Source organism: Epinephelus lanceolatus, chromosome 22 (assembly GCF_041903045.1).
Source record: "Epinephelus lanceolatus isolate andai-2023 chromosome 22, ASM4190304v1, whole genome shotgun sequence".
Classification (NCBI taxonomy): Eukaryota; Metazoa; Chordata; class Actinopteri; order Perciformes; family Serranidae; genus Epinephelus; species Epinephelus lanceolatus.
In genome coordinates this window covers 11,000,071-11,012,824 of record NC_135755.1, presented here as the reverse complement: position 1 = coordinate 11,012,824, position 12,754 = coordinate 11,000,071, and the positions used below count along the sequence as shown (strand labels likewise).

The following is a 12,754-nucleotide window of genomic DNA, read 5'->3' as shown; positions in this document are numbered from 1 at the left end:
AGTGACCGGAGTTATTACAGACACCACTAACGGCATCCCTACGGCCCTATGTCGGCCCGGTCAAAATGGTCGTGCAACGATTACGTCACATACAGTCCGGTAACTTTACAAGAACCTTCCTCCAACTCCGCTCTCTCAGTGGAGACACGGTGGCTGAGAGGGCCGAGCGAGAGGACGTTCCTGTGGTAGTTCCTGCCCCCCAAATAGTACCAGGAACTTCTTCAGTGGAAACTGGCCTCATATCTTGGGACCTTTTAATGAAGCACACCTGAACACTCACTACACTATTTAATTAAATGTTCTTCAAATGCTAGGCAAGAGTCTTGCCGAGCCTCCATAGGACCCGATCCATCCTACCAAGGAAGCATCATTGACTTCCAGAAGCACCAGGGGTCTCATTTATAAAAATTGCATTCGCACAAAACGAGGCCTGAAAGAGGCGTACACCACTTCCCATGGAAAAGTTGTGATCTGTAAAAGTAGACTTGATGGGAGAAGCTTCGACCCATGCTGACGAACATTTTGGAGACGGGGCATTGGCGAGGCAGATGGTGAGGTGGAAGCCTGATTGTAGAAATTGAATATTTTTTGGCAAACACGATTTTTGGCTTTTGTCCGTATGTGCATTTTTAGTATGGATCCTACGCACTGTTGTATAAATGAGACCCCTGGTGTTTCTCACCACGTTGTGCAGTCTCTTTTTGGCACCTGTTTCTTTGCATGTTACCTCCACATGGTGTGAAGCCATTGGCAGGAATGTGTTATAATCAATATGTTTATTTGTGTCCTTGCAACGAGTTAGATGAGATTATCACCATTTTCATACCTGTTTACTAAATATGAAGCAACAGCCAGGATTTAGCTCATCCAACTCTGTCCAAATGTAAATAATCTTCCTACCAGCGCCTCAGAGCTCCCAAACTAACATGTTATATCTGGTTTAATCTGTAAAATAAAGTGTAAAAACAACAACGGTGGTGCTAAAATGTTGTTGAACCTCCGTCCTGGAGTCATAATTTCAATTGTTGCACAGTATCATCCTCTCTGGAAATAAAACCCTCCAATTAGTGTTATTATGAAAACAAGCACTCCTCCCACACAGTCGCTTCTGTTTTCAAACCAAACTCCTAACTGGTATAATCAATTTCATCTGGGCTCTTTCCAGAGGAGGAATTATTTTAAGCCTTACCTTTCCAGTTAAAATTTCCCACCAGCAGCAATCATTCAAAAAGCATCTCCGGCTGCCAGCTCCTCGGGTATCCCCCAGATTTCAATCCAGTCCACTTTTAGGGGACACTCGACAGCAATCTCACTTTTATTGCACCTGTTTCTTCAAGATGAAATGTTTCAATTTCCTCAGGAGAAAACTCTGAAAGCGAAAAAATGGGAGCGGGTCCAAGCTGTCAGCGCTGAAATATCTCTCCCCTTCAGTAATCGTCCTCCGATCTTCCCTATCATAAAAACCAGGAGCAATATATAATATATTGAATGGCGCAGGGAGCAGATAAAGCACTGTTATTGCCGGCCAACAATGGCCAATATCTGAATGACTGATAGTCATTTAATGCACAGATTGAATCCTTGATCTCATTATGACTTTGGAAAGTCTCCAGGGGAACAACATGATTGGTCATTTGGATGTTGTGGTGTGAATGTGAGTCAGCTGCTGGTGGTTACTGTACAGACTGTGGGAGATAGTCCTCATTAGTGACAGGTTTGCATGGCTCTTAGTTCCTCGTGAATCCTCTGATTTGCTTTAATACGTACAGGTACATCCTGCCAGCTGTTACTCTGTGACGTCATGTGTAAGATGCATTCATTGTTGTAGCTCAAATAAATGTAGAAGCAGCAACAAAATATGCATCTAAACTTCTACTTGACTAAAAGTACTGCGGTATTAGCAGCAAAATGTATTTGAAGTATCATATGTAAAAGTACCTTTTATGCTGAATAACCTCTTTCAGAGTATATGTTATCATATCATATATTATTAAGATATTATTACTAATTTATTAATGTGTTGGCAGCAAATAATAAAGTCAAACTAGGAGCAGTACTCAGTCTTATCCTGTGTGCAAATAAATAAATAAATACTACAAGATGTTAGTAAATGTTTTGGATTACAAAAATGTAATCTGGAAAGTAACAGTTGTAAAATAAATACCAACATTTCTGTCTGAGCAGTGGATTAGAAGCATTAAAATAGTGTGCCCTGGTGGCCTCGGGGTTAAAGTGCCAACCATGAATGCAGTTTCCCAGATTTGTGTCCAGGGCCTACTACTACTGTTGACTATCTAGTAAATGTATAAATGCCCCCAAAAATATTTACTTTACAAAATGTGTCATATAATTGTAATGGAATAGTAGCAATGTGTAGGATTCAATTGCATCTGCTATTGTAGATTGCAGCCCTCTGAATACACCGCTCTCATCCCTCTCTACAGTGGCCTTCAGGTAATTTAAATAAGCGAAAAGACCCTGTCTGCCAGTGCAGAGACATGATGTTACAAATGGTGCTGCAGCCCTATGTAGATATGAACAGCTCATTTTAAGCACAACAAGTTTGAGATGATTATACACTAATGAAAACATAGGAATGAATACTATATTCCATTTCTTCCAGTAGATCTCAGGTCATTATAAATAAATGAACTTACATGTAGTTACCCAAACCCAATAACATAGACTACCAAGTTTTGGGATGCGTTCGAACTGAAACAATTTGTTGATAATTTTCAAAAACAGGTGGAACTGCAGGGCAGCCAGGGGAATTAGCCATGAGCTCCTCTGAAAACATGATGTGTGTAATTGTTGGGGCTCTCTAAAACATTGACAACTTGTGATTCATCACTAATTCATTTTAATACAGATACCGGCATGTAGGCTATTCTTGCCATCACCACTTAAGCGTGGTGGCACAATATCATAAAACTTCCCTTACTTTAAAAAACACTTTTGTGTGCAGGCATAAAGCAAGCAGGCCAACATGCTTGTAGCTATGAGTCACAGGTGAGGTTTCTATCCACCTATTTTTATTCGCATTTTCAAAATTGCGGAAAAAAACTTGGATGGAAATGCCAGAAATTTGAAAAAAGGCCGAAAATTCGCAAAAAAGTTTTTACCCTTGGAGGGGTTGGATTTGTCAGCGTATCGATAAAAGGAAAATGCAACTTTTTGCTATGAAAACAGGTTTTGCGAATAAACGATGACGTACCGGATATCACGCCGAAAGTTTCACCGACGACCCGGTACTCCGCACATGATGCAAGCTTATATACAGCAGTGGCGATCCTTTTCTCTGTTGGCACAGGTGGTCGATGGCTTGGAACAAGCGGTCCTACAAACGGTCCGATTGTGGCACACAGATCCTCAAATGTGGCCCTTGACATACGGAAATGTTTCAGCCAGAGTTCGTGAGTGAAATGCTGCTGGACAACTACTTCCCAAAAGTCCTTCACATACCTACGTTCCCATACACACGGAGAACAACGCGGTGGTCTCCTTCCAGCTATTTCCAACAGTACTCTTAATATTAAACTTCTTCTTTGTCGTCTCTTCTTCAAGATGGTTAGGTACACTGTGAACGCTGACAAAATGCTAACCAGAGTTCTCCCAAGAGCCGACAGGTTTATCAGGAATCTGTCCATGGACAGTTGTTGAGTGTCAGTTGAGTGTGTTGTTGTTTACAGTCGGCATAAGACGCTCTCTTATGACATCATCTCATGGCGCACTCTTCCTCTACAGGGGTGTTTTTATTTTGTTCATTTTTCACGGGAAGCGCCACCTACTGCTCTTCCTGTTGACTCCCAGTAATCGCAAAACAATAACAAATGGAAACGGGCATAAATTCGCATTTTCATTTGCGCATTTTCACAAAATTCGCTCAAACATTTCGATACATTTGGATGGAAACCCCACTACAGTCTCTGTGAGGCATACACATGCCACATGCACAGTTTGCACACTGTGCAAAAGTAAGAATCAGAAACTGTTTTGATAATCAAATAACCATCTTTTTCCAACTGAAATGTTAAAGAATCTGATGCTCCACCTCCTAAATTGTGAGGGTTTGCTGCTTCTGATCGTGTTATGTGACAAAACCTTGAAAATGTTTAAATTGTAGCCGTCGGTTGGGCAAAGAAAGCAATTTAAAGGCGTCATGTCGGGCTTTATAAAATCGTAGTCGGCATTTCTCCCTATTTTATGATAGTTTATAGACTAAACAGTTGGTTAATGAAGACAATAATGAGCAGATTGATGGATAATGAAAATATTTTTTTCGCTGCAGCCCTTTACCGAAACAAGACCATAGCTTCAGCTCTCGAGTCAGGTTCAAGTCTTAGATTTGGCGGAAACAGTTGTATTCAGTTGATCTTGGGCTACATCCAAACTAACAAGGTCTTGAAATGGAGACTTCTGACCACGTGGTAGTTTGAAAAGTCCCATGTTCACTTCCTGATTGGGTCTTTTCAGTTTTACTATATTTGCTTTTCAGACTCTCAATCCATTTTTTCCAGCACCTTGATCATCATATACTTGTGTAACTTTCAGTAACAGTCGCACTTCATCACCAGTTCAAGCAAAGACATCCCTTGCCTTACTTCTTGCCATTTCCATAGTATTTTCTGTAACTGCTTCCTGTTTACAGTCATGCTCAAGCCTAGTGTAGATGAATGGTCATATTTAGTATGGATGTTTAGTTTTTCTTTTGTGAAATGGAGGTAAAACTTGTGAGTACGGACATCGTCTTCATTTTTAAATGCCAATTTAAAACGAAAACCTGGCTGTAGCCTTAAGGATGCAGGTGTAGGTTTCGGACGTTTAGGACCACGCAGACCTTTAATACCAAATATTAATCTTAAAACACACCACACTGGTTTTTCAGCTTCTCTGTGTATCTTTGGTTATTTACTCTGCAAACAGTGTGGCAAAGATGACAGAAAGTAGATACACTGGAGCCAGAACACACATCAGCCCGCCTCGTAAGTCGTGTTTGTCTTGCCGTTTTCTTTAAGCAGACTTCTTGGGAGTTGTCCTTGACTTTTGGTGTCACTTAGTTATCACCGCAGTGATGTAGCTAGTTACTCATGGGTCCTTGTTGCTTGGAGGTTGTCGGCTAAGATGGCACCGTGTCATCTGTGCCCTGCGGGACCAGTTCCCCTCTGACTGTGAGCCGTTTCTGCTGACCGGCAGCAGAATGGTTGGCCCAAGGCAGGTAACACTACAATCACACTGTCAGCACACAGGCAGCACAGAGAGCTTTTGCCTTGCAAATTTGCAACCCAACTCTGTGCCGATGCAAACCAGCTTTTTCCAACCCAGTCAGCCAACCATCAGCTGGTCTGTGTGATGGTGTGTCTTTACTGGGTGTTAGAAGTCAGCAGGAACACAGCACAGAATGCAAAGGCACCTTATGTGACAATAACTGGTGGAAAGCAATAAAAACTATTGAATTTGTAGCATTTTTAACGTTTAATTGAACTAATTTCAGTCAGCAGGTACAGCCTGTTATGATTTCGGCAGAAACTAATGAATATTTTAATCATAGAATAATCTGCCAGTATTTTATCGAGTAACCAAGTTGTTGTTTTTTCTATTGAATGTCAGAAAATGGCAAAACATTGTGGACCAGTGTTTCCAAAAACCCAACATGACCTGCACAACCCAAAGATATTCATTTTACTGCCATAGTGGAGGAAAGAAGCCAAAAAATATTCACATTTAAGAAGCTGGAATCAGAGAATTTTCACTTTTTTTAACTCATTAAAATAATCAGTTGGCAATTAATTTAATAGTTGGCAACTCATCGATTCATCATTGCTGTTTTAGTCATGATTAAACTCAGTGTTCAGCTAAGAGCCGAGTAAGCACGCAAGAGTAAATAAAAAGTTACATAAACTTTAAACTCCAGGAATTTGACACATACATAAGATAAAGACGGAGAGTGTTTTACATTTAAAAATAGTTCCCTATTCATCACGTTGCTGCCACAAATTAACTGCTTCTTTGTGGTGTTCACTTTTATTGAACACAGTGTTTCCAGAGCTCGTTATAGCTCATAGTCATGTGAACGACTTCAGGGGTAATTATTCATAGAACGGTCATGTTGTGCTATTTTCTCTGTAACTCTTGTTTTACTCTCATAATGTGTCTTTGTAGTGGTATTACAAAACATTTTTCGTAATTTTATCAGCCAATTACGGCCAAATAATACTGCAGATACCAAAAAGCTCACCTCAAGGAGAAATAACACGCATACTTATGTGTTGTATGTAGAACCAGTAGGCGCTTTCTTCAGACAAACACAGTTGCCATTTTAACAGTAAGCACCATAATTGTCTAAGTAGCAATGTACCCCTTAGTGCGCCCATGGGCATGCAAGTCTTATTGCCATATTGCCGTATTGTTGGCAGAAAGAAATGACGCCATTGACCAACAAAGACCTGGTCTAAAGTCAGAATGGCGCAGTATTTTTCTGGTATTTCATCGCTAACGAGGAAAACAATAACTTTCTCTAAAATGTGAACGTAGGGTAGAGCTTTTGTCTGACTCCCCGTTATCACAAAATTACCCTAAATTATCGTGATATTATTTTAGGGCCATATCGCCCACCCTGGGAAGCAAGCATCTCGTGATGTAAGCTAACGGAAACTGTTATTGCGTTGGCTAAGTTTGCTAGTTTGTTAAGAGAGACACTGTGCACATTTACACGCGAGGAGCAGCGTAACGTCATTGATTTTAGTAGACTTGCACCAATTACAATTTTTTGGGCCGATACTGATTTCCGATTTGCAGAGTGTTCGGACGGCCAATTACGATTTTGGCCGATTACGATTTCATTTTGTTTCAAACCACTTTACAGCTCACAAGATATTGCAATATTTTCTATCTTTGCTTTATTAGAACATTTTAACCAAGATACAACTAGCTTTTCAATAATCATCTCAAACAAACAAACAAACAAACATTTTCCTTTTTGCTCAAATATAACTTCAGGTACAGTATTAAAATAAATAAGTAAAAAAGGTATACATAAATAAAAACATAGATAAATAAAATAATAATTCTTCGTGTAGAGCATTTGTGGGTAATTTGTTTAAAAGACAAAAAAGTAAAGATATCTCCTGTGGAAAATTCACACAGGACGCGCCTGCCAGTAAACGCACGGACACGCGCCTCGTCAGTTTCAAGCGGCGCAGTGCAGCAGTGAGAGCACCACAGTTCAGTTTAACACGGACAGTTAACAACTTCCTCCTTCTCTGTCTTGATGTGTGCGCGTGAATGATTAAGGCGAGAAGCTGCCCATGTTTCACTTCCTCACATCACCCAAGCTGTGAGTTGCACATGTGCGTGCGCTGCTGATGTTATACGATGTCAATCATGCGGCGCGCCGGGAAGTTGACCGGCATTTTAAATCGGCATATTTTAGACCGACCAGTCTGTCGCAGGTCATGGCCGATCACGTGAATACCGGCCCGGTTCCGAGCACTGACGATAAATCGGTGCAAGTCTAGATTTTAGAGGCTAAAAGTTTAGTTCTGTTTCTCTTTGTTGAGTTTATAATTACAATTTGTCAGTGTCACACTATTTGCTGCCGTGACTGCTGTTCCTGCTTTGCTCTCAGTAGAAAACCACTCCATAACATATCTATGATTAATTCAGAGGCGTAATACATCCCCTTTGCTCCTTGCACTTTACTTTGCACCAAGATCATACGCCTTATAACTTGAAAAAGTGGAGTAGGACACACCCTAAATGCATTTGCTCCATGCACTTTAGACCATGTACTGTAGATTGTTTAAACAGGCCCCTAATGGTTTTGATAAATATAGATTACAGTATGTTAGCACTGCTGGATAAGGCTGTGAATTAGCAAGAATCTGACAATACAATACACATAAGATTCAATATACTGCAGGACTATCAGCAAGGCAATATATTGTGATTTTATTTTTTATGTCCGACATTGCTACATTGGAGTAGAGAGGTCAAGTGGGTGGAGATAAATTACTTTTACATGACCATACTTGATCATTTTATTAATATAAATATGAAGCAAGTCATTTAACTTGAAGTAAGTTGTTGCTTAATTACCCCTCTGTCACAATAATAATTCACATACTGTCACTGTGTTCTTATCTGTGGTGGAAACACAGTGCTGGGAAGGAAGTAAACTTATTCACACTCATAATTAATTCAAAACAATTCAGTCAGAGACAGTTATGTCAAAGGGTTTAGGACCATTTATTGCAACAAATAGATATGCACTCGTATTTGGCAGCGCAGGCTCTGAGCTGGAGGACGCTCCCCAAATGATTCAGAGCACATTAAAAACAGCCTCGAGGGTACGGCGAGCAGAAAGCAGCAGACACATATCACTGAGATACGGAATATACATAATGCACAAGGCAAGAAATGCCACGGCACAACAAGAAGGCAGGAGGAGGAGGAGGAGGAGGAGGAGGAAGCTGGAGGGAGAAATCACGAGCGATCAGAGGATTGAGACTTGGAGCTTGTCAGATGATTATTGACCTGCTTGAATGTGAATAGTAATTGTAAAAGTCAGCTGATAGCGACTTCTTCCGAGAGCTAACGCAACGCTTCATTAATGTGATAGTTGGAGATGCCCGCTGGGAAATTACCTCCTCTTCTGCCCCCCTCCTGGAAGATAAGGGACACATCATGGGTGGGCACTTGTCAGTGCAACAGTGTGTGAAACAGGGTTCTCTATTTAAAGCACAGCCTGTCGAACCGCCGGGCTGTCTGAATTGCTCTTGGCACCGAACACCCTCTTGGCTTTTTTCAGAAGTAGCTGTGAATGTGTTGGAGGTCCTGGTGAAAATGTAGATGAATGTGCGGTGAGGATTGTTTCAGCTCGGTTACAGTCAAGAGATCGTCTCTGTGAAGGAGACAATAGAGGACACTCAAAGACAAGAGGATTGTATTCTGAGATTTGCTCTGTGTCCAAGTTGACTTTGTCTGCATCCTCTTTATATGTCATGGCGCACAGCGGCAGACTGTAGGGGGATAATTAGACGCCTTGGGACAGCCAAGTCATGCTTTGCTGCTTCTGCACAAATAAAACAGCCTTTCATGTAAAAAAATGTGACCCGGTCACGTCTTGTTTCACAGTATCGTATTGATAGCCTTGTAAGGCAGCTTGTAATATTACATAACTCAGCAGGTCCTCGAGATCTCTTTGCTTTTTTAATGCTAACATGAGGAGTGCAGTACATCAACAGTGTAGCTGTGCAAGCAGAGTCCACCTGGACCTCTTAGCTCCTTCCCTCCAGGACTTTCTAAGAAGATGTATGAAGTCCCACCTCATATCTAAACTCTGTTGCATCATAGCTGTCTGCCCCAGCTGCAGATTTACAGAACTAATAGATACATATGAGGAAGAAAAGTAATGATTATGGGAGGTATGAGGCATGGTTTTTATAACATCACGAGGGCCATAGCAGGTAAATTAAATTCACCACTTTAATCTCAGAGAATATTCAGGTTTTTATGGAATTTATTAATTTTATCAATCTCAGAGAATTCCTAAATTTTTCTCAAATTTATTACTTTGTAATCTCAGAGAATATCTGAATTTTTATCTCGTAAACTTAGGATGTTAATTTTAGAGAATGTCTTAGTTTTTCTTGCAAATTTATGACCTTATCTTTCTCAGAGAATATCAAAGTTAACATATCGGAAATTTAATTTAATCTTCGAGAATTTGAGTTTTTTGCGCAAATTTATTACTTTGTTATCTCAGAGAATATCCAAGTTTATGTCTTGGAAATTTATGGCCCCATGGTCTCAGAGAATAATTTAGTTTTTCTTGTAAATTGGCAGTTTTTTCTTGTCCTTTTACCACATTAATCTCAGAGAAATTTTTTGTCTCTTAAATGTATGACTTTAATCTAGGAGAATTTTGAAATTTTTGCCTTTTCTGCCAATGTATTACTTTTTAATCTCAGAGAATATCCAAGTTTATATCTCGGAAGTTTACGATGTTAATCTCAGAGAGTTTTTTCTTGCAAATTTATGACCTTATGGTCTCTGAGAATAATTACGTTTTTCGCATAAATTGGCAGTTTTTTCTCATCCTTTTACCACATTAATCTCAGAGAATTTCTAAATTTTTTTCACAAATGTATTACTTTATATATCCAAGTTTATAGCTTGAACATTTACAAAGTTAATGTTTGAGAATTTCTCAGTTTTTTCTTGCAAATTTATTACTTTGTAATCTCAGAGAATATCCAAGTTTATATCTCGGAAATTTACAATGTTAATCTCAGAGAATATGTGAGTTTTTTTCTTGCAAATATTTGACCGTATTTTCTCAGAGAATAATTTAGTTTTTCTCGTAAATTGGAGTTTTTTCCTCATCCTTTTACCACTTTAATCTCAGATAATTTCTGAGTTTTTACTTGCAAATTTATAGCTTTATAATCTCAGAGAATATCCAAGTTTTTATCTTGTAAATTTACAACATTAATCTGAGAGAATTTTTTTTTTCTTGCAAATTTATGACCTTATGGTCTCGGAGAATAATTTATTTTTCCAGTAAATTGGCAGTTTTTTCTCTTCCTTTTACCACTTTAATCTCAGAGATTAAAGTGTTTTTATTTTATGAATTTACAATATTAATCTTATAGAATTTCAGTTTTTTTTCTCGTAGATTTATTACTTTAATATCTCAAAGAATATTCAAGTTTTTTATTGTAAATTTGAGATTTTTTTTCTGGTACATTCATAACTTTTATCTTACAAAATATGCAAGTTTTTTTTTTATATTTAAATTTACTAACACAACTTTTAATCTCGTGAATTCAGAGTTTAATTACCAGAATATAACCCCCCTTCCCCGTCTCCATATTCATTTGTTTATTTATGTACTCACAATGGCCCTAATGTGCTGTTGTACATTTTGGCTAAAGTTATCTTATATTTTTCTTATTGTCAGCAAATCCCAGAATAAGGACTTAAATCAACAATTATTTTATCCTGCTAACAAGCATCACCTGCATTGCGAAAGCAAGCACACAGGTCGTTAGGTTTAGGCAACAAAAGCACGTAAAGGTTAGGGAAAGGTCATCACTTTACTTATGTGTGATTAAAAATGGTAATAATGATTGATTGCCTTTGTTGGTGGCAAATAAATAACATATTTTCAGTGAACATTTTGCTGATATGTCAAAAACGTATTTACTGTTTCAAATTTTTGTACATAACAATTTCTATTCCTGGGAGGTAATCATTTAAAAAAAAACAAAAAGAAAAAAAGAAATCACAGAAAACCTTCAACCCTTCATCTTGCTGTTGTAAAAACTCACAAGAGCACAAAATGTGTATTAATCAGTGGCTGAAAATAGTCCCCAACAAATGTAGTTTTTACTCTGGTTTGAGTTACATTTGGTAAAAACTATAGTGCCCAGGTGTTTGAAGTCATTACTTAGACTTTTTTAAAAGTGAAACCCGATGTGTGACAGTCATTTTAAAGGCTTTCATCTTCAATAGGAACAATGGGGCATGTGCAGTGAATCCATTTAATGAAATCTAGTTTCTTGCCTTCATTTGAAACATCATTTGTAATGAGATGAAGCTGCACCCAAAACTTGTTGTACTTGACTTCTGTTCAAAGATCTAACCAAAGGTAAAAGCCTGCCAGGTCAGAGAGCTACGGTTAAGAATAGAGGCTGTTTTGTGCTGTGGGCACACATCCTTCCTTCTATTCCACAAAGAGATACTGTGTCCTCTACCTTTGTGGCTCTCTCTGTCTCCTTCGCTCGCAGACAAACCCATTCAAGACTCAGTGATTAATTATTTACCCAGGCAATGAAATGCCAAAGCCTAGAGAAACACACCACCAGGAGAGAAAAGGTCACTCCCATTCTGCTCGCAGATACACATTCATACACACACACACACGCACACACAACAGTGATGGATGGCAATAACATCTTTATCGGTGCTTCAGGCAGACAGAGTTTTCATCCTCGTGTCCAAACACCGTCGAGACCAAGGGCAAAGCAAAAACTTGACTGATGAGGTGAAATCTTCGAGAGAGAGCCCTCATTTAAAAACCACTCACATGTCAGAGGTGGTGAACTGTCCGATCAATAGCAGCCTCGGACTCTGTCAAAGTGTGTGTATTGTGCAGACCAGTGGCTGTGGAGCCGACTGTAACCTTTCCTTGATGAGCAGGCTCAGACATTGATGGAAAACTGACACCCACTGATATGTGGATGTTCTTAAAGAAAGTTTTGTCGCTTTAGATCCTCGAAGGGCGTCTGTGTGATTAAAGTTTAATGTGTTTGTTAATGTCCCTCCACAGCTCCACGACACAGCTGGCCAAATGGGGTGCCAATGCTGCAGGATGATAAAAAGGTGAGTCATTATACCTCCTCTTGTTTGTTTGTTTCAGGGTCCTTCTAGTGGGTACTGTCACGACGACACAATCTTACAGTCACTTGTGTTCAGTGATTTAAAGGGTTGGTTCACCCAAATACGGCAGGGTGGAGGGTACGCACATCTGAAATGTTTTTAAATCAAGAATCAAGAGTTTCGGACACTGTGGAGAGATCTCCATCAGGCATTGTCAAGTCACCACCGCATAGCATAACAAGAGTTCTATAAACGCAAACACATTCATCACTCAGGTGATTGTGATCTGCTTGATTGAGAGTTAGTCAACTCTCAGGTTGAAACAATCAGATTGGACCAATCAGAGCAGAGCTGAACAATGATGTTTGATACT

General features: G+C 39.3%; 1 protein-coding gene across 1 annotated transcript in view; it reads left to right on the top strand.

Annotated features, from left to right (window-relative positions):
- Positions 1-12,754, top strand: part of LOC117272807 (uncharacterized) — a 38,777-nt gene that overhangs the window by 13,151 nt on the left and 12,872 nt on the right. Inside the window, exon 2 of the mRNA XM_033651877.2 lies at positions 12,332-12,384. Within this exon, the coding sequence (XP_033507768.2) occupies positions 12,353-12,384 (32 nt within the window). The 5' untranslated portion in view covers positions 12,332-12,352. The remainder of the gene's footprint in view (positions 1-12,331; positions 12,385-12,754) is intronic.